The sequence below is a fragment of the Lycium ferocissimum genome, chromosome 8 (genome assembly GCF_029784015.1).
Source record: "Lycium ferocissimum isolate CSIRO_LF1 chromosome 8, AGI_CSIRO_Lferr_CH_V1, whole genome shotgun sequence".
Lineage (NCBI taxonomy): Eukaryota > Viridiplantae > Streptophyta > Magnoliopsida > Solanales > Solanaceae > Lycium > Lycium ferocissimum.
This window is the reverse complement of record NC_081349.1, coordinates 34,645,657-34,670,250: the sequence shown is the minus strand read 5'-3', so window position 1 is coordinate 34,670,250 and position 24,594 is coordinate 34,645,657. Positions and strand designations below refer to the sequence as shown.

Sequence of the window (24,594 nt, the reverse complement as noted above, 5' to 3'; positions counted from 1 at the left end):
TACCTTAAATTATTTGTCATTTTAAAAGTTTAAGGCATAACTAATTATTTTTTTCATTTTATTCTTAGTATAATTTTGTCATTAATATAGAAAATTGTTGTAATTAGAATGACGACTTCATCTTGATAAATGACGTTTCTTTGATACCATAATGAGCAATTCGAAAATAAATAGAAAAGAAGTTAGTTATCAACAGTTGCTAAATTAATAAATTAAACCGTTGCTTATGTGGTATTAATTAGCTGTGCCTTTGCCATTAGAATCAGATGAACAATCAAAAAGGATTTGTCAAATCAGACAGCTAATTAACTCGAGAGACCAAGCTAATTATGTTATTTTCTTGGGATCAAATAAATTATGTTTCAATTGAATATCATTGTAGACCACAGTTTTAATTAAATTCTTTATCCTTTTAAATTTATTTTTGCTTATAATATGGAATTATGCAGTGTATTGGAATAACAAAGATGAGTAAGGAGATGACACAACATGCAATGTTGCAAGAGTTTGTGATACAAAATATTGAAAATAATTGCCTCTAGAGTGATTGTTTAGTGATCAAGAGATCGCAAATCGGGCTACAAATATGTATATCGAAGTTGTTTAATCAAATCTTTTCTTGTTTGAATTTTTTGTTAATAATGTTAAAAGGTAATAAATGGAATCAGTTTGACCATACGGGTGCTAAGTAATTAGTGAATTGCATCATGTGCTTAACATTAATTAAGTTGAACCTAATTATATTCAACTTATTCTAACAACTACAAGAAAAAACTAGCAGAAGTAAAGGTGTATAAGACGAACTAAGGAATGAATTTGCAAAAAGGTGTTGACTAATTAATAAGCTTAAATAATATATAAGGTAACTATTATACAAGTATAAGGATTTGGTGAAAACCGTGATTTGGAATTAACATAAATACATCCTCCATATGTTTTAATTTTTATATTTTATTTCCCTTTTATTCTAGTTACAAAATTATGGTATTTTTATATATTTAGTAAATCTTTAATTATAACATTCTGTCCTATCCAAAAGGCATTTATCACATAACATATTGGAGATTATACATTAAAATGATATACATATTTATTGTTTAAGATCACAAGATTTAAAAATTTACATATTTAAATTGTAAGTCACAAATTATTACAAGTATTATACTATTTTATCTATCGTCCATAAGATGAGGACTTAAATCTTAAATATCAACATCAAACACCGGTCTTTTTAATTTCTTTACGTTTCTTAAAGTGAGATTGAGCCCGTAAACAGTAACGACACAAAAAATGATGTCAAATAAAATTACACTCAAATGTTATAGTAAAATATATATTCACTTTCACAACTACAAGAAAAAACTTTGACAAACGTGTAAACACTCTAACCATTAATTTTAAAATAGTTAAAGAACAAATAAGAAAATGACTACTAAAATAACATGATAATATAGTCTATTACGTAAGATAAATGTACTTACTTTATTAAAAAAAGTTTACAGCAAGATAAATTTTCAGATAATGGTCTATTACGTAAATCCACACACAATAATAAAATATTACTTACTATTTAAAAAAATACAAAAATAATTTTAGCTGGTGTGGGGTTAGTTAAGCTCATATATGAGCTGGATCCACGCTTGAAAAACAAAAGAAATATTTTAAAAATATAATATAAACTTGGTCCATCAAAATGTTATAGTAAAATATATATTCCTTTCACACGATGTTTGACAACTCAAACACTCTAACCATTAATTTTAAAATAGTTAAAGAACAAATTATTTGATAATATAGTCTATTACGTAAGATAAATGTACTTACTTTATTAAAAAAAAGTTTACAGCAAAAAATCAGATAATGGTCTATTACGTAAATCCACACACAATATAAAATATTACTTCTAAAAAAAACTACAAAAATAATGTATAAGTTGTATATAATTTTGAAAAATAATTAAAATCTTATTTTCACTTTTAAAACATTCAAACAATCAAATATTCTTTTTTTTTAAAAAAAAATCAAATATTCTTCATAAAAACTAACCAAACATAATTTTTTTAGATAATGGTCTATTACGTAAATCCACAAACAATAATAAAAATATTACTAATTCATAAAAAAAAAATACAAAAATAATTTTAGCTGGTGTGGGGTTAGTTAAGCTCATATATGTGCTGGATCCACGCTCACTAGAGAGACCCCACAATAATAATTTATTTAAAAAAAAAACAAGAAAAACAAAAGAAATATTTTAAAATATAATAATAAAATTGGTGTATTAAGGACCCGTTTGGCCATTAGAATTTTTTCACTTTTTCCAGAAAATTATTTCACTTTAGTTGGAAATCAGCGATTGCGCATGAAAATTCCAAATATAATTTGAAGTTGTATTTGAAATTTTAAAAAATAATTAAAACATTGTTTTCACTTTTTTTCATTTTTAATACATTCAAACAACCAAATGATCTTTTTCAAAAAAGAAAAAACATCAAATATTCTTTGAAAAAACTATAATATAACACAACTTCAAAATTTTAAATAAACAACAACAAACATCGTAGGATTTGGGTAGGCTAGAGTATAAACCATAAAAATTTTAAATATATTATTACAAGATAAACCATAAAAAGGTTTGACATACACAAAAAATATATAAATTTTGATTTAATCCCCCTTGTTTTCTCTTTTTGTTCTTCTCTTAAAACCCAAAAAAAAAAAAAACTTTATTTAAAATAAATAAAAATTCTCCTTGTCTCTCTCTTTACAATTTTCTTAGGGGTCGTTTGTTAGAAGGTATAAGCTGAGATACCCCAGCACTAATTTTTATACCATATTTGGTAGAAGATCAAACATAGTACAAAAATTAATGCTGAGATATCCAGCTTATATCTTCTTATCCCACTTATACTGAGATTATTTTATACCATTTTAGATGGTATAAAATAATCTCAATAGATAGGATAAATTAGTTTCGAAATTATAATCCCGAAATAATTTCGACTATCTACCAAACGACCCCTGCTGATTTGATTCCATATGGATGTACCAATTGAGATATGTACTAGTACCACTAACTTTTAAGATACTTTTGTTCCTGTTTGTTTAAGGGTATTTTTTTTTTTTTTTTCACTTTCATTACATATTTACATGTAAATTTGGTTGAAAAAAAAAATTGAAAGAAAATATGAATCTTGGTACTGCTAGTTCTAGTGTTTCTTGGAAATCTAGTAATAACGATAGAGTTTCAGACCAACAGTTTCCAGCATGTTTAAGAGTACTTGTTGTTGATGATGATCCTACTTGTCTTAGGATCTTGGAAAAGATGCTCAGGAATTGTCACTATGAAGGTAATTAAAATTTTCATTTTTGATGTTATATACTACTATGTGTTTGCAATTTTGTAAATCAAGAATGGTACTTTAAAGTTTGTTTTTTTAAGAGTTGACCTTTTCTAGGTGCTTATTAGTTGTAGTACAGTTCAAGTCTTTGTTGTTCTTTTTTGTCGGATTTGAGGATGTGGAATAGAGGATGTGTTTTTAACTTAATTTGGAGTTCAAAAATCTGTTGGATTAAGGATTTGTAAGATAGGATAAAGCAATAAATAGTGAAATTTATATGAGATTTGGAAATGATAGGTTGTGAATTCATGATGAAAGAAGATTTCTTATTAGATCTCTTATTGACCTTCTCTTGGTGCTCCGTAGTTTATTAAAGTTCAAGTCTTTGTTCTTCTTTTTCTTTTTTTATATGGTGAATTTGAGTTTGTGGAGAGGATAGAGGATGTGTTTTTGTGCTTAATTTGGTTGGTTTATTTGGAGTTCAAAAATCTATTGAACTAAGGATTTGAAGGATCGGATAAACCAATAAAGAGTATGAGCAATATAACATATGATCTTCGTGAGATCTGGAAATGATAGGTTGGGAAATTCATGGTGAAAGAACATTTGTTGTTGGATCTCCTATTTACTTGTTTATCAAGAACCTTAAACTTCCCCAATTAACTTTTAGGGTCAAGTGAACTCTTTCATTTGATTATTCATTGTGTCCCCTCATAATTTATTCCGATTTTGTGCTTCTTCCAGTCACCAAGTCTAATCGAGCGGAGATTGCATTATCAATGCTCCGGGAAAACAGAAATGGTTTCGACATCGTTATTAGTGATGTCCACATGCCAGACATGGATGGTTTCAAACTTCTCGAGCATGTTAATCTGGAAATGGACCTGCCTGTTATAAGTGAGTATCTCGCTTCATTTCATAAAAACTATAGTATTTTTAAAAAGTTTTGGAACTGCTGATGCGGTACTAATTGATGGGATCTGATTTCTGATTTGTCATTGGCTAGTGATGTCTGCGGATGACAGTAAGGATGTCGTTATGAAAGCGGTTACTCACGGTGCATGTGATTATTTGATCAAACCGGTGCGCATCGAGGCATTGAAGAACATTTGGCAGCATGTGATTCGTAAAAAGAAGCACGAGTTTCCTAAGGACAGAGATTTTGATCAGTCAACAAGCGTAGAAGATAATGGAGATCGACAGCAGAAACCACCAGAAGATGTTGATTATTCATCTTCAGCTAACGAAGGGAACTGGAAAATCTCAAAGAGAAGGAAAGAGGAGGAAGATGAAAACGAAGAAAGGGATGATTCATCCACATTAAAGAAGCCACGTGTGGTTTGGTCGGTCGACCATCATCAACAGTTTGTGCAAGCCGTCAATCAACTTGGAATTGATAGTATGGACCATTTACTTCGCTTGCCATTTGTTTGCCTTAATATTTCCATGTCGCTGTTTTTCCAAATTTCTATGTACTTAGGGTATTTCAGGTCCAGGGGAGTGTATGCATATTTATGACCTTTAGAACTGAAAGAAGAGTTCTTCCCTGTCATTTTTGTCCGGGAAAATGGGTAGAAATATTTGGCGTTATACCTGGTAAAAAGAGTTCGTACCAACTGACTTAAGAGTTCTTACCAACTGACTTAACCTTGCCTAATTTATTCCTTATTATATTGCTTCTCCTTTGTTCTCGGTTTTCAGGGTTGGGATGGGGAAACCTCATTCAAGTAATACATACTAATCAATAGAGCTATGTATCCTACTTCCTAGGTGATTTAACTTTGTGCTTAGTAGAGCTTGATATAGCGATAACATGTCTTTTCCATCTTTTTTTTGCGATTTTACCATGCAGAATCTTTGTCCATTTCGCTCCTCTTCAGAAGGGTGCAACGTTAAGTTGACACCATTACATTTTTAACATGCTATCTTCCGTCATGTCCTTTTAGTTGCTCCTCTTGTACCCTTGCAGATGCTAAGTAGGGAAACTTTGAACAGATTACTCAATTACAGTAAAACACACATATGTTTAAGTTAGTACTTGAATTGCATTTTAGATCAGTGCTCAACTGGTTACTACTATTTGAAGAAGTTAGACTTTTTGTCTTATAACCGTGGTGTCCGGGCCAGTTTACGCAAACTTCGACTAATTTCACGGGGTACCTGTACCTCGTAGCACAACTACCATGTTGCTCTGTCCACCAATGGTTAGGTGGATGGGAAGAATCACCTTGCATTTTTGTCTCTGCTAGATTTATACCCTAGTTTTATTGCAATTTCTGTTTATTCTTAACCATCGCTGATAAGATAAAATGTTCAAGGTTCTATAAATCCGGGATATGATTGGAAGATGTTTGACTTCTTAGTGATATTGCTAGTTGGTATCACAAGAATAACGTTCATTTCTCTTCTCTCCAGTGTCCTTAATATTTCATATTCCTTTAAATTTTGTGTGAGGTTTAGTTTAGCATTTGCAACTTTTCTTCATCCAACATGCTTATTCTAACTGTAGTGCAGTGTCTTTTACCTAAGAATGTTTACGTGTATTCTAGATACTTACTAGTCTATTCTTCATTGCCAATTCTGTCTATGATTTCAGATGCTGTTCCCAAGAAAATTCTTGAACTGATGAATGGTCCCGGGCTAACCAGAGAAAATGTTGCTAGTCACCTTCAGGTACTGAGCAACTTTATTTCTTCCCTTTTCAAGAATACATGTTAGTCGTGCACAATTAGTGGTCGTTTGGTTCATGGTATAAGAGAAGTTATCCCGGCCCAATTTTTATCGTGCACAATTAGTTATTTTATTATAAAATAATCCCACACTGCATGGGATAATTAGTCCCGGATTATAATCACTATTTCGACCAGCAACCAAACGACCACTTAGTTTATTAGTGGAAGACTTCATGTTTGTTTTGCAACATTTAGTTGATAATATTTCGAGAAAATGACAAAAGTGGTCCTTATGTTTGAGGGTAGGTTCAAAATAGTCCCTTTTTCGTCCTTTAATTATGAACTGACGGAGACTAAGAGTGTTAAACTTTTGGCAAACTTAAAGGACCAGAACTGTTCAATGCATACTTAAGGGACTATCTTGAACCTACTCTCAAACATAAGGGACCGTTTTTGTCATTTTCTCATAATATTTCTATAGTTTCTTAGTAAAACACTTATTGGTGGTAATCATGTAAATGCAGAAATATCGGTTGTACCTGAGGAGGTTGAGCGGTGTATCACAGCATCAGAATGGACTGAATAACTCGTTCATGGGACACCCCGTAGCGACATACGGGACGATGACTTCTTTCAACGGGCTTGAGCTTCAAGCTTTAGCTGCCACCGGTCAATTACCGGCGCAAAGTCTTGCTACCCTTCAGGCAGCTGCGCTCGGTCAGTCCGCCATATCTATGCCTCTAGTAGATCAAAGAAACCTTTTCAGCTTTGAAAATCCCAAGTTCAGATTTCCAGAGGGACAACAACAACAATTAAATAATAGCAATAAGCAAATTAACTTGCTTCATGGGATCCCAACGACCATGGAACCGAAGCAGCTAGCAGACTTGCACCAGTCCTTTGTGGCTGTGAATATGCAAGGGTGCCCCAGAATGCAACAAAGTAACGCTCTATTAATGCACATGCCTCAACAACAACCGTCTAATGGTCAAGTTTCACGGCCACCATTGTCCATGTCACAACCTTTGTCGTCAAATGTTGAAAATCCAGCCTCCCAAGCATATTCAGTGGTAGATGTCTCGCTGAATCAAAATGCAGAGTTGCAAAATAACGGTTTTCATCTAGTGAGTAGTAATTCAGGGAAAAGATTGCTTCAAGAAGAGGTTAATTCCGATATTAAAGCATTCCCTGCGGGTTACGATATTTTCCAAGAATTGCATCAGCAAAAATCACAGGATTGGGGCTTACCGAATGTTGGATCAACCTTCAGTGCCACAGTTTTAATTAAATTCTTTATCCTTTTAAATTTATTTTTGCTTATAATATGGAATTATGCAGTGTATTAGAATAATAAAGATGTGCAAGGAGATGACACAACATGCAATGTTTCAAGAATTTGTGATACAAAATATTGAAAATAATTGTCTCTAGAGTGATTGTTTAGTGATCAAGAGAATATAAATCGCGCAAAAAATATGTATGTCAAAGTTGTTTTATCAAATCTTTTTTTATTTTTTGTTTTCGTTAATAATGTTGAAAGGAAATAGATGGAATCAGTTTGACCAGAGGAGTGCTAGGTGAATTTCATCGTGTGCTTAACATTAATTAAGTTGAGCCTAGGTATGTTCAACTTACTCTAACAACTACAAGAAAAAACGAGCAGAAATAAAGGTGTCTAAGATGAACTAAGGAATGGATTTGCAAAAAGGTATTGACTAACTAATTGGCTTAAATAATATATAAAAGGATCAACTAATTATATAAAGGGTTCGATATATCGAAAACCAATGAGATATTTTTGTTTCAGGTTGTTTACTGTTGATTAGTAACATTTTGGTGGCAAGTTGATTAGTCAATTACCCATTTTACTTACTTCACTCATCTTCTTCTTCCACCCCAACCCATTTTATAGCTTCACTGATTGTGTACAGAAAGGGAAAGGTAGTGTCTTGCCTGATGAAATTAGAGGGTTGAGTGTAGTTTCTATTAAAAAAGAAATTTGTGAGTTCGTTGGGGGAGGTGAATGTGAAGAAATGATAAGGCTGAAGTTTAAGGAAGTGAGTGATGCTATAGAGTGTTGTGAAGGGGCTTGAATTATAGTGAATTATGGTGCATTGAAGGTGTTTATTGATGATGGGATAGTGGAATCAGTGTAACTACACCGTTTCTAGTTTCAGTGAAGAAGAAGATGAGTGAAGTAAGTAAAATGGTATTTTTTGATTTTCCCACCAAAATGTTAGTGTGAAATGTCACTTCGACAACTTAACGAGGAGGGTATATTTGGGACAAAATATAATAAAAGGGGTATATTTGACCAAAATATAACGTGTCCAACCTTTTTCCTATATTTGATCCTTTTCCGAATAATATATAAGGAAACTAATTATATAAAGGGTTCGACGAAAACCAATGAGAGTTTCTGGCAGTTTACTGTCAAGTTGATTAGTCAATGCTCTACAGTAATATGATGGAGATGTTAGTCATGGGACACGTAACTTACCATCGTTGGGCCTACTCTTGGGCCACTTACTTCTGTCACAATTGGCTTCTTTTTGGGTGGGCCCATTAACCTACAATACCCACACCACCACGTGTCCACCCTCATTTTGCTCAACACGTCACCTTTTTTTTGATTTTCCATCCGATTTTCGGTATCCGCATTGGAGTAGGGGCGGAGCCAGGCATAGCCAACGGGAATCACCCGAACTTTGTCAAAAAATTACAATATTTATACATGGTTAAAATTATTTTTTATGTATATTTAATAGATGTTGAACCCCCTTTAACTTTTTCGTGTGTTCACTTTTATAAATTTTGAACCTCCTTAGTGAAAATTCTTGTTCCGCCACTGCATTGGACCCCAACTAATTCTGATTCACGTCGTATAAGGCTCATTCGTTGGAAGCGCTCCGTACCGAGAATTTTGCCATACTTAGGACTCTAACTCGAGACCTTTGATTATGAGAAGATCAGCCACATCCCTGCATCACATCCTTTGGTGGTAACACGTAAAGTTAATTAAATATGAGTGCAATTATATGTGCATAACTGCATATAACTAATGTATTTGATTGATCAAAGAATATATGATGTTAATTTAATTTACCTACTAGAAATATGGTGTGACAAAAGTATCGACATCATATTGAAGCTTAAAATAAGATAGTGTAGTTAATCCGAATATTTGAAAATTATCAGCAGCGTTTTAATAATATTTGATTGAACTTGGGAAGAAAAAAAGATACTAAAATTGTGTTTAGACGATAAATTCACTTGAAGGAAGAACAAAAAAAAACTATACTGGACGACTATTTCATTTGAAATACTTTTCAATTTTTTTTAAATATTAAAGTCATTATTATTAGCAACTAACAATGATCAAACCAACATTTCCAAGTGCTGAAACTTCAACTTGTGTAAATACTAAGCTTAACACTTGATAGAATTGGAACTTTACACTTAAATATTCAACTAATTGGGTTGAATTATTTATATTTCTCTTCAAAATTCTAAATATCATATAGTAGCTATTTTCCTGAACCCATACTCTGCACAAAAATAGATAAATTGCTTTAGGTTTGTGTTTTTTTCTTATATATATATAAAAAAAATAACTCTCTCGTTTCGATTCGTGAAAGGTTGGCACGTGTATTATATAACAATTATTTAATAATCCACCTTTATTTTGCTATTGACTAGCACAACCCAAAAATCCAACACAATGCCTTGTGCATTTGTGTTGTGATAGCTGACAAACGCACGCATATGCAGTCTTCTCTCCACTATCCAAAACTTTTGGTGTTAGTTTTGTGGATGTTGACATTTTGAATTTTTTTATCAATAATATTGTAATTTGTTTGACTGCTTTCAAACAAGCACTATAGAATTAATAAGTTGTTTATAAGATGACTCATTTTAATCAACTGAAATTTAACTTAGCGTGTTAATTTAACCTTAACTTCAAACAATTTCTCCAATATAGGGCAGCTCAGTGTACAAAACATCTCGTGTTAGCAGGGTCCGGAAGAGGGCCGCATCCCAAGAGGTGTGTTGTAGACATCATAACCTAATGCAAGCATTAATGACTACTTCCACGGCTTGAACCCGTGAAAGGCGATATCATAATTTAACCTTCAGTTTAAATATTTTGCTGAGTTTTCCTAAATAGTTCTTATTGTTAAGAAAACAGAAAACCAGGAGAAGATAATGCAAATTGATGATGGCATGGCACTAATAATTGAAGTGGCAAAAGGGAGGATTCTTAAATACAGAGAACTCTAGTACTCAAGTCCAGTGAATGGAACTCTCTCTGACATGTGAAACTTAATACTCCATCTGTTAGGCTAATGTAACGCAAATTTTGTAATAATATGTGATATTTTTTTATTTGGTGAAAGTTCGTAAAGTGTTTCTCACAAAGTTTTACTTCATTATGAGCATTTCTACACCTTACATGTAATTTTTCAAGTTTTTAAATTATTAATATAAAATTTTGTTTGCACATCCAACAACCTCTACCGAACTAAGTTTTATGTGGCTCATCATCACGATCTACGGATTTCCCTCCTCAACCTAAGTTTCACGTGGGCATTTTCCCAAATCAATTTTCAGATTCATTGTGTGACACTCACATGAATGAGCATATATGGCCACCAAAGCCTAAAGCTAGCTTTTTATTATTTGTGTGCATCTTTAAGCTACTTTTAGCGTAGTAAAGATAGTGAACCGAGTATCACTCCATTACTCTGCTATATTTTTACTCGTCTCGTCAAATCGTTAGCCTCGATACAAGTTGTGGGCTCAACTAACCCAAAAATATTTTTATATGGTGTGATATTATTACTTTGAGTTAAGCCCACACAATTTTCTCCAAAAGGCTTACAACATTTTTATATGTTCTTTCTAAGTACCAATGTGAGACTTTATTCGAAACACAATATCATCTCTAATAAGTCTTTTCAATGCAACTTCCGTTTGAATCAGATAATTTCATTACCTCATGTTTAAAAAAGGACGTATATTACCTTCCCCATCTCCGCAAAGATAAACAATATATAATCACTAACGGGATGTAATGAAATGGTTGAGATCCTTTCGTTCTTAATTAAAGGTTTCATGTTTGATACTTAAGAATGGAAAACTTTTAGGTAGGAAGCACTTTACCCATTATTGAGCTTATTGGTGCAAATCTTAATTAATTGGGCTAATGAATTTCAAATACTGAACAGTAAACTTAAAGAAATATATATCAATTGATATTTTTAGTAGGGAAAATTATATTTATCAATTTAGGCGTGAAAGCATGGCCACACAATCACTGCCAAACATATTTGTATTGCCCCTTAAAAGCATCTATGCCTCCATAAAAAGCTAAGCCTTCCTCAGACCCCTTTAAGACTTCACTAAATAATTAATTAATTTAATTTGTCAAAGTGAATTTTATTACAAGATGAGTAGAATTATAATAATAAGTAAAATTTAAAGTGAAACATTCTTGCCGGGGAAACCAAGATAACTTTAGCTCTTCTTTACTTTTTACCTCGTTATTGTTTAACTGCTAGATGCTGACGTGGAGTCTATGGTGAAACAGGCTTTTTTGGGTATTTTATTGGGAATTACTAGTTCTTTTTATGGCTAAGTTTTTACTTTACTCATTGGAATAGAGAAAAAGGTTGTTTGAGAATATACTGCTGGTCTTATGTTTGATGCTGTTTGTACGTAATTTTGGTACTCCCCGTCTCAAATTATTAATCGTGGTTACTGAAAAAGATTGTCTTAAATTATTTGTCATTTTAGAAGTTCAAAGCATTAATTTTGTCATTAATGGAGATAATGACACATAAATAGAGTAAACATTTAATAAAGAGAGATTTTAATTTAGACATAAATAAGGGTAAATAGGTTCCCTCCTAATTAACTTTTCTTAAGAGGCGTGAAAAAAAAAGGACAAATAATTTGAGACAGAAGAGGGTATTAAAAAAAAAAAACAGAGAAAGAGAAAATGACAAAATGGTCCTAATGTTTGCACTAGGTCGAAAAAGGTCATCTTCTAAATTTATTTCTTGAGCAATTTTGATTTTTAAATCTGTCAAAAATGAGAATTTTGCTCTGTCAAATATATTTAACAAACTTTAGTTTATTAGATTTAACAGTGACAATGAAAAAATGATTTAATATAATTTCACATCTGGAGGTGCAATTTGCAGGTTCTCCTATTTTTGGAGTGTGGTGCAACTTAAAAAAAATAATCTATTTTGGTATTTGGAACACTTTTTGGTATTGCGGTTTATGAGATTTGACAGCACTTGCTTAGTGTTTTGGTTAAAAAAAGTTCCCGCAATTTTCATAAAATCCATTTAATAGTCAAAGTTTATTAAATATTAACATAAACTAAAATCATTCACTTTTGCCACACTTAGAGAACCAAATATACTTAAAGGGTCATTTTAAACCTATTCCAAACATAACAGACCATTTTAGTAATTTTATCTGTGACGCTTATACAAATAACAAAAAAGAAAGAGAAAATAGTTACTTGGGTCATCATTCATTAGCTCGAATAATTATAACGACTATGGTAATTGAACTTAAAGTTGAATTTATTTCACCGCATGTAAAACTTACTATACATTTCTTAAGAGAATATTTTCTTTCTGGTTTTTCCATTTTACTGAGAGTAATTTATGATTTATCATATTACCAAGTTGACAAATACAATAAGGAATACTATATAGTGTATGATTCACAAATCAAATTTCAAATGTACTAAACCATTAAAAGATAACCATCATTTTAATTTTTTTTTTTTTTTTTGAGGTTCAAGAACCTACTTTTATACACCACAGTTACCAATTTTTTAATATTTAATAGTACTGGTGTAGATAGTCTTGTCTGGGAAGTATTATATAATCTTCAATAATTATAATATAAACTTACTACAACTATTTATTAAGTGGCATCATATAACGAAGTTGGTTTCAACTTTTTCTACGAGTCAATATTTTATAAATGTTAGAACTATTTGATCTGAATTGTTCTTGTAATTAGAATGACGACTTCATCTTGAGAAATGACGTTTCTTTGATACCATAATAAGCAATAATTAATTCGAAAATAAATAGAAAAGAAGTTAGTTATCAACAGTTGCTAAATTAATAAAATAAACACTTTGCTTATGTGGTATTAATTAGCTGTGCCTTTGCCATTAGAATAAGTTGAGCAATCAAAAAGGATTTGTCAAATCAGACAGCTAATTAACTCGATAGACCAAGCTAATTATATTATTTTCTTGGGATCAAATAAATTATGTTTCAATTAAATATCATTGTAGACCACAGTTTTAATTAAATTCTTTATCCTTTTAAATTTATTTTTGCTTATAACATGGAATTATGCTGTATATTAGAATAATAAAGATGTGTAAGGAGATGACACAACATGCAATGTTGCAAGAGTTTGTGATACAAAATATTGAAAATAATTGTCTCTAGAGTGATTGTTTTGTGATCAAGAGATTACAAATCGCGCAAAAAATATGTATATCAAAGCTGTTTAATCAATTTTTTTTGTTAATAATGTTAAAAGGAAGTAGATGGAATCAGTTTGACCAGACAGGGGCTAAGTAATTAGTGAATTGCATCACGTGCTTAACATTAATTAAGTTGAACCTAATTATGTTCAACTTACTCTAACAACTGCAAGAAAAAACTAGCAGAAGTCAAGGTGATGAACTAAGGAATGGATTTGCAAAAAGGTGTTTGACTAATTAATTAACTTAAATAATGTATAAGGAAACTATTATATAAGGGTTCGATGAAAACCGTGATTTGGAATTAACATAAATACATACTCCATTCGTTTTAATTTTTATATCTTATTTCCCTTTTTAGTTTAGTTACAAAATTATGGTATTTTTATATATTTAGTAAGTCTTTAATTATAACATTCGGTCCTATGCAAAAGGCATTTATCACATTACATATTTACGATTAGACATTCAAATGATATACATATTTATAGTTTAAGATGGCAAGATTTAAAAGTTTACATATTTAAATTGCTAGTCACATATTATTATAAGCCTTACTATTTTATCGCCTTTATCCGTAAGATGAGGACTTAAAACTTAAATAAATATCAAACACCGATTTTTATTTTATTTTTACATTTCTCAAAGCAAGATCGAGCCCATAAATAGTAATAACACCAAAAATGATGCAAAAAATTTACTCTCAAATGTTATAAAATATATATTCACTTTCACACGATGCTTGACAACTCAAACACTCTAACCATTAATTTTAAAATAGTTAAAGAACAAATAACAAAATGACGAGTAAAATAACATGGTAATATAGTCTAATAGACCCTAAAGTTTACAGCTAGGTAAATTTTAGATAATGGTCTATTACGTAAAAATCCACAAGCAATAATAAAATATTAGTACTTATTATTTAAAAAAAATACAAAAATAATTTAGCTGGTGTGGGGTTAGTCAAGCTCATATATGAGCTGGATCCACGCTCACTGGAAAGACCCCACAATAATAGTTTATTAAAAAACAAGAAAAACAAAAGAAATATTTTAAAAATATCATAATATAAAATTGGTGTATTAAGGACCCGTTTGGCCAGGGGAATTTTTTCACTTTTTAAAGAAAATTATTTCACTTTAGTTGAAAATCAACAATTACGCATGAAAAATTCAAATAAACTTCAAGTTGTATTTAAAATTTAAAAACCAACTAAAATTTTATTTTTACTTTCAATACATTATAACAATCAAATATTCTTTGCAAAAACTATAACAAAACGCGATTCCAACTCCAAAATTTCAAATGAGGTGAAAAATATTTAATTTTCACGGCCAAACACCTACTAATATTATTACAAGATAAACCAAAAAAAAAAAAAGTTTGACAACTCCAAGCACAAACACCCATGTTCTTCATTTCTTCCATCATACACAAAAAATATATATATACATATAAATTTTAATTTAATCCCCCTTGTTTCCTCTTTTTGTTCTTCTCTTAAAAAAAAAAAAAAAAAAAAAAAAACTTTCTTTAAAATAAATAAAGAATCTCCTTGTCTCTCTTTTTGCAATTTTCTTACTGATATGATTCCATATGGATGTACCAATTGAGATATGTACTAGTACTACTAACTTTTAAGATACTTTTGTTCCTGTTGGTCTAAGGGTATTTTCTTTTTTTCCATTTTTCATTACATATTTACATGTAAATTTGTTGGAAAAAAATTTGAAGAAAATATGAATCTTGGTAGTGCTAGTTCTAGTGTTTCTTGGAAATCTAGTAATAATGATAGAGTTTCAGACCAACAGTTTCCAGCAGGTTTAAGAGTACTTGTTGTTGATGATGATCCCACTTGTCTTAGGATCTTGGAAAAGATGCTTGGGAATTGTCACTATGAAGGTAATTAAAATTTTCATTTTTGATGTTATATACTATGTGTTTGCAGTTTTGTAAATCAAGAATGGTACTTAAAGTTTTGTTTTTTGAAGAGTTGACCTTTTGTTTGTGTTCATTAGTTGTTAAAGTTCAAGTCTTTGTTGTGTTTTTTCTTGTTTTATGTTCAATTTGAACTTGTAGAGAAGATGGTGGATGTGTATTTTTACTTGTCTTCGGATCTTGGAAAAGATGCTTAGGAATTGTCACTATGAAGGTAGTTAAATTTCATTTTTGATGTTATAAACTATGTATTTGTAAATTTGCAAATCAAGAATGGTACTTAGGGTTTTTCATTTTTGATGTTATAAACTATGTATTTGTAAATTTGCAAATCAAGAATGTTACTTAAAGTTATGTTTTTTGAAGAGTTGACATTTGTTTGTGTTCATTAGTTGTTAAAGTTCAAGTCTTTGTTGTGCTTTTTCTTGTTTTATGTTGAATTTGAACTTGTGGAGAATATAGTGGATGTGTATTTTTTACTTGTCTTAGGATCTTGGAAAAGATGCTTAGGAATTGTCACTATGAAGGTAGTTAAATTTCATTTTTGATGTTATAAACTATGTATTTGTAAATTTGTAAATCAAGAATGGTACTTAAGGTTTGGTTTTTTAAGAGTTGACCTTTTGTTTGTGTTCATAAGTTGTTAAAGTTCAAGTCTTTGTTGTGCTTTTTCTTGTTTTATGTTTGAATTTGAACTTGTAGAGAAGTAGTGGATGTGTATTTTTACTTGTCTTAGGATCTTGGAAAAAATGCTTAGGAATTGTCACTATGAAGGTAATTAAATTTCATTTTTGATGTTATGAACTATGTGTTTGCAATTTTGCAAATCAAGAATGGTACTTAAAGTTTGTTTATTTTAAGAGTTGACCTTTTGTTTGTGTTCATTGGTAGTTAGTAAAGTTCAAGCCTTTGTTGTTCTTTTTTGTTTTTTATTTGTGGGTTCTTTACTTAAGTTGAAGTTAAAAAATCTGCTGGATTAAGGATTTGAAAGAGAGGATAAACCAATGAAGAGTATTATTGATATAGATTTGATTTTCATGAGATATGGAAATGATAGATTGGAAATTCATGGTGAAAGATTTCTTTTTTGGATCTCCTAGTGACCTTCTCTTGGTGCTCCTTAGTTTATTAAAGTTCAAGTCTTTGCTCTTCTTTTTGTATTTTTGTGTTGGATTTGAGTTTGTGGAATAGAGGATGTGTTCTTTACTTAAGTTGGAGTTCGAAAATCTGTTGGATTGAGGATTTGAAAGATAGGATAAACCAATAAAGAGTATAGTAATTAATAGTATAAGATTTGGATATGATAGGTTGACCTTCTGTTGGTGCTCATTAGTTTGATTAAAGTTGAAGTCTTTGTTCTTCTTTTTGTTTCTTTCTGTTGAATTTGAACTTGTAGAGAAGATAGTGGATGTGTGTTTTAACATAATTTAGTTGGTTGCTTTGGATTTAAAGGATAGGATAAACCAATAAAGAGTAGATTGTCATGAGATTTGGAAATGATAGGTTGGGAAATTCATGATGAAAAAAGATTTGTTGTTGGATCTCCTATATACTTGTTTATCAAGGACCTTAAACTTCCCCAATTAACTTTTAGGGTCAACTGGGTCAAGTGAACTCTTTCATTTGATTATTCAGTGTGTCCTCTCATAATTTATTCCAATTTTGTGCTTCTTCCAGTCACCAAGTCTAATCGAGCGGAGATTGCATTATCAATGCTCCGGGAAAACAGAAATGGTTTCGACATCGTTATTAGTGATGTCCACATGCCAGACATGGATGGTTTCAAACTTCTCGAGCATGTTGGTCTGGAAATGGACCTGCCTGTTATAAGTGAGTATCTCGTTTCATTTCATAAAAACTATAGTATTTTTTTCAAGTTTTGGAACTGCTGATGCGGTACTAATTGATGGGATCTGATTTCTGATTTGTCATTGGCTAGTGATGTCTGCGGATGACAGTAAGGATGTCGTTATGAAAGGGGTTACTCACGGTGCATGTGATTATTTGATCAAACCGGTGCGCATCGAGGCATTGAAGAACATTTGGCAGCATGTGATTCGTAAAAAGAAGCACGAGTTTCCTAAGGACAAAGATTTTGATCAGTCAACAAGCGTAGAAGATAATGGAGATCGACAGCAGAAACCACCAGAAGATGTTGATTATTCATCTTCAGCTAACGAAGGGAACTGGAAAAGCTCAAAGAGAAGGAAAGAGGAGGAAGATGAAAACGAAGAAAGGGATGATTCATCCACATTAAAGAAGCCACGTGTGGTTTGGTCGGTCGAGCTTCATCAACAGTTTGTACAAGCTGTCAATCAACTTGGAATTGATAGTATGGACCATTTACTTCTCTTGGCTATTTGTTTGCCCTAATATTTCCATGTGGCTGTTTTTCCAAATTTCTATGTACTTAGGGTATTTCAGGTCCAGGGGAGTGTATGCATATTTATGACCTTTAGAACTGAAAGAAGAGTTCTTCCCTGTCACTTGTGTCAGGGAAAATGGGTAGAAATATTTGGCGTTATACCTGGTAAAAAGAGTTCTTACCAACTGACTTAACCCTTGCCTAATTTATCCCTTATTATACTGCTTCTCCTTTGTTCTCGGTTTTTAGGGTTGGGATGGAGAAACCTCATTCAAGTAATACATACTAATCAATAGAGCTATGTATCCTACTTCCTAGGTGATTTAACTTTGTGCTTAGTAGACCTTGATATACCGATAACATGTCTTTGCCATCTTTTTTTTGCGATTTTACCATGCAGAATCTTTGTCCATTTCGCTCCTCTTCAGAAGGGTGCGAGGTTAAGTTGACACCATTACATTGTTAACATGCTAGCCTCCTTCATGTCCTTTTAGTTGCTTCTCTTTTACCCTTGCAGATACTAAGTAGGGAAACTTTGAACAGATTACTCAATTGCAGTAAAGCACAAATATGTTTAAGTTAGTACTTGAATTGCATTTTAGATCAGTGCTCAACTGATTACTATTATTTCAAGAAGTTAGACTTTTTGTCTTATAACCGTGGTGTCCGGGCCAGCTTACTCACACTTCGACTAATTCCACGGGGTACTTGTACCTCGTACTAGCACAACTACCATGTTACTCTGTCCACCAATGCTTAGGCGGATGGGAAGAATCACTTTGCGTTTTTTTGTCTCTGCTAGATTTATACCCTAGTTTTATTGCAGTTTCTGTTTATTCTTAACCATCACTGATAAAATAAAATGTTCAAGGTTCTATAAATCCGGGATATGATTGGAAGATGTTTGACTTCTTAGTGATATTGCTAGTTGGTATCACAAGAATAACGTTCATTTCTCTTCTCTCCAGTGTCCTTAATATTTCATATTCCTTTAAATTTTTGTGTGAGGTTTAGTTTAACATTTGCAACTTTTCTTCATCCAACATGCTTATTCTAACTGTAGTGCAGTGTCTTTTACCTAAGAATGTTTACGTGTATTCTAGATACTTACTAGTCTATTCTTCATTGCCAATTCTGTCTATGATTTCAGAGGCTGTTCCCAAGAAAATTCTTGAACTGATGAATGTTCCCGGGCTAACCAGAGAAAATGTTGCTAGTCACCTTCAGGTACTGAGCAACTTTATTTCTTCCCTTTTCAAGAATTCATGTTGTCGTGCACAATTAGTTGATAATATTTCGAGAAAATGACAAAAGTGGTCCCTTATGTTTGAGGGTAGGTTCAAAATAGTCCCTTTTTCGTCGTTTAATTATGAACTGACGGAGACGAAGAGTGTGAACTTTTGGCAAACTTAAAGGACCAGAGCTGTTCAATGCATACTTAAGGGACTATCTTGAACCTACTCTCAAAAATAAGGGATCGTTTTTGTCATTTTCTCATAATATTTCTATAGTTTCTTAGTAAAGCACTTATTGGTGGTAATCATGTAAACGCAGAAATATCGGCTGTACCTCAGGAGGTTGAGCGGTGTATCACAGCATCAGAGTGGACTGAATAACTCGTTCATGGGACACCCCGAAGCGACATATGGGACGATGACTTCTTTCAACGGGCTTGAGCTTCAGGCTTTAGCCACCGGTCAATTACCGGCGCAAAGTCTTGCTACCCTTCAGGCGGCTGCGCTCGGTCGGTCCGCGAAATCTGCCATATCTATGCCTCTAGTAGATCAAAGAAACCTTTTCAGCTTTGAAAATCCCAAGTTGAGATTTCCAGAGGGACAACAACAATTAAATAATAGCAATAAGCAAATTAACTTGCTTCATGGGATCCCAACGACCATGGAACCGAAGCAGCTAGCAGACTTGCACCAGTCCTCACAGTCCTTTGTGGCTATGAATATGCAAGGGAACCCCAGAATGCAACAAAATAACACTCTATTAATGCAGATGTCTCAACAACAACCGTCTAGGGCTCAAATGCTAAACGAAACCAATAACGGTCAAGTTTCACGGCCGCCATTGTCCATGTCACAACCTTTGTCGTCAAATGGGATACGAAATAGCATTGTTGAAACCGTACGGGGCCCGGTATACAATCCAGTCTCGCAAGCATCTTCAGTGGTAGATTTCTCGCTGAATCAAAATGCAGAGTTGCAAAATAACGGTTTTCCTCTAGTGAGAAGTAATTCAGGGATGTCGACTTTGACATCTAAAAGATTGCTTCAAGAAGAGGTTAATTCCGATATTAAAGGATCTAGAGGATTCCCTGCGGGTTACGATATTTTCGAAGAATTGCATCAGCAAAAATCACAGGAATGGGGCTTACCGAATGTTGGATCAACCTTCGGTGCCTCTACTGATCATTCAAGTATACCAGGAACTCTAAACGTCTCTCCGTCCATGTTAGTTCAACAAGTTTCTTCCATGAAGAACAGACAAAATGGGAATTCTCTTCCTATTAGTAAAGTTTTCTGTAGCAGGGAAGAAAGTGGAAGTGTTAATCCTATGGGTGGACCGCAACTTAACTTACTTCCTAGCGGAAATTTGCTTACGGTTAAAGCTGAACAACTTCCTGATACGAGCTATCAAAGTACCTTTTTCCCGGAGCAATTTGGACAGGATGATCTCATGAGTGCCCTTCTAAAGCAGGTTAGTCCGTGGTTCTTATCCGTAGGGTAGCTTGCTTCAGTATCTTATAGCCTGTTTGGCCCAAGCTGTCAAAATCTGCTTATTTTGAAAGTGTTTTTTGTCAAAAATGCTTTTCGAAAAAGTACTTTTGGAGAGTAAGCAGTTTGTGTTTGACAAATCAATTTTAAAATCAATTTTTTAAAATTAGAACAATAATTTGTGCTTAACCAAGGTTCCAAAAGTGCTTCCGGGGAAAGACTATTTTTTCACCTTCTATAAAACGACTACTGCTACTATTTAGAAGCACTTATTTTTTTCCTAAAAGCTTGACTAAACACCTCAATTCTTTAAAACAAGCACTTTTTCTATTAAAAAAAATGCACTTTTGGCTTCCCAGAAGCTTGGCCAAGCTATTAATTGTAGTGATGACATTTTTTCGCTAATTTCCATTTAATGAATTTCCAACAGCAAGAAAGTGTCGGACAAGTTGAAAGTGAGTTCAGCTTTGATGGATATTCACCACTGGACAACCTTCCTGTGTAAGACGTGAAAAGAGCGTAGTAGTTGTAGCTTACACGGTGAACATATGATTTGGGGCCCCCTCAGTAGTGTACATAGTTGTCTTTACAGCTGAAAATTGACTTCTCTGAAGAAACACCGGTGGAGTTTCAGCTCGTCGGTTCAATTCTTGATGTTGGATTCTCGTCTGGCTGCTGATTCTTGATTCTTGTGGAATTAGATGGCAAGTATGAAGGGTAATTTGTGTATGATACTTTTGCATGGTATACGCAAATGCATACATGCAAAGTTTTGACTTTCTATATAGCTAGGTGATTTTAGGACAATTGCACATCCTTAGAAGTAATTTTGTGGTGGTGTTTTTCGGTTTGTGGGATGCAACGCTTTGGTGTAGGGATTCTCTTAAACAGTCGAGTTATTTACTTGCTGCAATAACACGATTTAATTTTTCCATATTTCACTTTCAGGAATTGATCTTGATGTACAGATTAAATTTGGATTGCCATAATGTGCAAGTCTCTGAGATTCTTTTAGTTGCTCATTTTAGCTGTTGCTTTTTTTGTTTCCTTTCATGCTTTTTTCTTTATATGAGTAGGTGATTTGAAAATTGAGATGTTAGTCTATTTGCTAGCCACATATTCTTTCCAAAGCTTAGATTTTGACCTTGATTAAGCTAATAAAACTAGCTAATGAAACTAAGTGTGTTTTGATCTATTTACTAGTATGTTTTATGTCTGTTTCCGTGGTGTTTCACCTTGGATATAATTTTACAATACTGGAAAACAAGGCAATTGCCATGTAATTACTTTTCGTACAATTATGGTTGTCTTTGATCTATTTACTACTACTATTATGTTTTATTATGTCTGAAGTGGTGATCTCGTCTCCCTTTATTCAGGGAGAGGAAGCTTAATGATCACCATGAACGCTAACTGAAAACAGTTGGGAATAAGTACCTATCCCTTGAGGAAATCGAACCCTCATCTTCGACAAGAAAAGACAATGACCTAACCATTGGACGAAAGGGACCAAAAAACCATTTTTCATATACCTTGATTCTTTGTTTCTATGCACAATTCAAAAGTTTAGTTGTGAACATGTTGGTAATTTCCGATGTAATTTCAGCAAGTGATCCCCTTCCCGAAGCTTTTTAGTTTGTTACATATAAAGGTCTGCATAAACTCTACTCTTCCTAGACCCAATTTATGAGATTACATTGAGTATGTTGTTGTAGTAGTAGTATAAAGGTTGTTGACATGTATTGACCATTAGAAAATAATTCATCAATGAAGTGATCAACTGATCATCAAACATTAGAAAACAATTTCATTAATGAACTCAAATGAAAACATAGAGCTCTCAACTTGGAGAAGCTCCTTCTGATTAATCTACCCACACTCAACCAACACACAATGTACTACTTTTACTGTCAAAAGTACAACAGTTTTCTCCTTTCCTTTCTTTTTGCATTTTCATTTTTCTCTGAGCATAAACAGAGCCACAAGAAAGAGCCATCAACAAGAATGCTGCCTGTTCTACTTCTCCCAGTTTCCTCTTTTGAGTAGAACTTGATCTTGGTTTCTGCAAAACTTTTTCCTCTTTACCAAAAGGTAATAATTTCTTTTTCAATGAAGAAGAAACTATGTTCTTCACAAAATTACTGCTTCTACTATCTCCACTGCTGCTGCTACTACTGTTACAACTTTTATTTCCAAATGGCACTGATTTCTTCAGTTTCTTGTCTTCTTTTTTCAACCCCAGAAGCCCTCTTCTGTTTTTACTGCTTTTGATCCCACATGCATTACATAGTGACTGCATTCAAAATGATCATATCATCAAATTTGAGTACAAATAAGAAAAATCACTACTACTCAAATAAGAAACTTTTCATTCTATTAGTAAACTATTACTCTTCAAGTTTACATGACACATTTCCATTATAATCTGTTCCAAGCAATATAATGACACCTTTATAAATCTGACACGCATTTTACTATTTAATAGCATGTATGAAGTCACAAATTTCTAGGGACATTTTAAAGTATGCCAACAATCTCTCTTTCTTATACTAGGTACCAAATCAGACAATTGTCATATAAAATGAAAAGAATGAGTACTATATACAATCAAAAAATAATTCCTTTGACTAAAATTGTAATGCAATTTTTAAGATATCTTGAATGCTATTTCAAAAAATTTCATAATTATGACTTGCAATTTTTTTAGAGATCTTTACACAAATTGCAGGTCAGATTCATGATTTGCTTTTCCTAGTCATATTACATACAACATTTGTCAACTATTTTTAGTTTGTTAGAGCCAATTTGAACCAACACCTACTATTCCACTATCTCCCAACTACACAAGATAACTTATTCTTCTTTTGTAAAAATAAGATCAATGTCAAATTGAAATCATAAACAAGTAGTAACCTTGGGACCAGCAGGTCCACCTCTCCAAAGAGGTGTTTTTGTAGTACCACAATCAACACAAGTCTTTACATTACTCTGACTTGTTTCAGGTGAAGTTGTTTCACTACTCATTTCTTCAGATCCTAAACCCTGTTACATCAAAAACAATTCAAATCAACAACAACATACCCAGTGTAATATCAAAAGTGAGGTCTGGAGAGAGTACGATGTACGCAGACCTTACCCAGAGAGGCAGATCCAGAATTTAAACTCTATGGGTTTAATTTTATGATTATTAGCATTGAACACGTTACATTTTTAAAGTTATGGATTCATATCTACTATTTATTGCAATTTTAGTAAAAAATTTACACATAAATTTATGTTTTGCTAAACTTCACCACCAATTAAGCAAGACCCATTAAAGGAAACAGCTAAAGAAACACAAAATAAGCTAAATCACACTTGATTTTTACCTTTATCAAGTGAAAAAGACTTAAAATAAGCTAAATCACACCTGATTTTGACCCAAAGTAAAAAAAAAAAAAACTAGTGAACACTTACTTTATCACTTAGATCCACCATTTTGCGATCAGCTAATCAGAAGATCTGAGAAAAATCCCAAATGAATGATTAGAATTGAGTAAGCTTCACCAAAATAAGCTGAATCAGACTTGATTATTGAACTTGATCGAGTATAAAGAACAACAATTTTACCCTCACAACTCTACTACTACAATTAAACAAATAACAGAATGATTTTATTAAAGAAATGTGGGGTTTATTTAGGCTGTATAGAAGAACAAATTGAGCTAAAAAGATAATGAGTGGGCGGCGATAAGCGGGAAAAAAAGAAACGGCGATATATAAGTATACGAAAACCCTAGGTGCGCGGGAATGTGAAAAGACGAAAGTATCCTTGCTTTTGAGATTTTTTTTTTACCCGCCAAATGAGTTGAGCTATAACAGAAAATGGCGCCATTCTAAGCCAATAATAAAATTACAAAAACAAAATGGCGCCATTACAATTTGGTTTTTGTATTTTTGGGAATTGAGACAAATTCAATTCCTAAAAATAGTTCAAAAGTAGTTCTTAACATGTTTGCTCAAAACACCTTACTAACAAACGTAG

The 24,594-nt window shown here is 32.6% G+C and overlaps 2 protein-coding genes and 1 long non-coding RNA gene across 6 annotated transcripts; 1 reads left to right on the top strand and 2 right to left on the bottom strand.

Annotated features, from left to right (window-relative positions):
• Positions 1 to 3,030: 3,030 nt before the first annotated feature.
• On the top strand, positions 3,031 to 21,592 carry LOC132068213 (two-component response regulator ARR2-like). 4 transcript variants are annotated; one of them, XM_059461734.1, is made up of 7 exons: positions 3,031 to 3,350; positions 4,086 to 4,238; positions 4,348 to 4,740; positions 5,938 to 6,014; positions 6,538 to 7,036; positions 19,940 to 20,553; positions 21,001 to 21,592. In XM_059461734.1, the coding sequence occupies exons 1-7, from the start codon at positions 3,188 to 3,190 to the stop codon at positions 21,073 to 21,075; spliced, it is 1,974 nt and encodes a 657-aa protein (XP_059317717.1). In that variant the 5' UTR covers positions 3,031 to 3,187; the 3' UTR covers positions 21,076 to 21,592. The 4 variants fall into 4 exon arrangements, with proteins under 4 accessions (XP_059317717.1, XP_059317716.1, XP_059317719.1 ...); XM_059461733.1 differs by lacking the exons at positions 3,031 to 3,350; positions 4,086 to 4,238; positions 4,348 to 4,740; positions 5,938 to 6,014; positions 6,538 to 7,036 and adding exons at positions 15,037 to 15,446; positions 17,160 to 17,312; positions 17,422 to 17,814; positions 18,998 to 19,074 and having other exon boundaries at positions 19,402 to 20,553; XM_059461736.1 differs by lacking the exons at positions 3,031 to 3,350; positions 4,086 to 4,238; positions 4,348 to 4,740; positions 5,938 to 6,014; positions 6,538 to 7,036 and adding exons at positions 15,900 to 16,009; positions 17,160 to 17,312; positions 17,422 to 17,814; positions 18,998 to 19,074 and having other exon boundaries at positions 19,402 to 20,553.
• On the bottom strand, positions 15,073 to 15,615 carry LOC132068214 (uncharacterized). The gene is made up of 2 exons (XR_009417354.1): positions 15,354 to 15,615; positions 15,073 to 15,323 (listed from the first exon to the last, which is right to left on the bottom strand). It is a non-coding gene; the product is annotated as an uncharacterized LOC132068214 (long non-coding RNA).
• Positions 21,593 to 22,351: 759 nt separating the features above from the next.
• On the bottom strand, positions 22,352 to 24,236 carry LOC132068212 (GATA transcription factor 16-like). Its single transcript, XM_059461732.1, has 4 exons — positions 24,180 to 24,236; positions 24,027 to 24,071; positions 23,484 to 23,612; positions 22,352 to 22,863 (listed from the first exon to the last, which is right to left on the bottom strand). Exons 2-4 carry the CDS (start codon positions 24,045 to 24,047, stop codon positions 22,450 to 22,452), a joined length of 564 nt encoding a protein of 187 aa, XP_059317715.1. The 5' UTR covers positions 24,048 to 24,071; positions 24,180 to 24,236; the 3' UTR covers positions 22,352 to 22,449.
• Positions 24,237 to 24,594: the final 358 nt, after the last annotated feature.

What these genes read in the sequence shown, in the direction of transcription:
- LOC132068213 (XM_059461733.1), top strand. Translation starts at nt 15,284, where the DNA reads ATGAATCTTGGTAGTGCTAGTTCTAGTGTTTCTTGGAAATCTAGTAAT. An exon ending in TGGGAATTGTCACTATGAAG is followed by an intron (nt 15,447 to 17,159) that starts GTAATTAAAATT and finishes TGCTTCTTCCAG; the next exon opens with TCACCAAGTCTAATCGAGCG. An exon ending in TGAGTGCCCTTCTAAAGCAG is followed by an intron (nt 20,554 to 21,000) that starts GTTAGTCCGTGG and finishes AATTTCCAACAG; the next exon opens with CAAGAAAGTGTCGGACAAGT.
- LOC132068212 (XM_059461732.1), bottom strand. Translation starts at nt 24,047, where the DNA reads ATGGTGGATCTAAGTGATAAA. An exon ending in TGGTGGATCTAAGTGATAAA is followed by an intron (nt 23,613 to 24,026) that starts GTAAGTGTTCAC and finishes TTGATGTAACAG; the next exon opens with GGTTTAGGATCTGAAGAAAT. An exon ending in GTGGACCTGCTGGTCCCAAG is followed by an intron (nt 22,864 to 23,483) that starts GTTACTACTTGT and finishes TTTTGAATGCAG; the next exon opens with TCACTATGTAATGCATGTGG.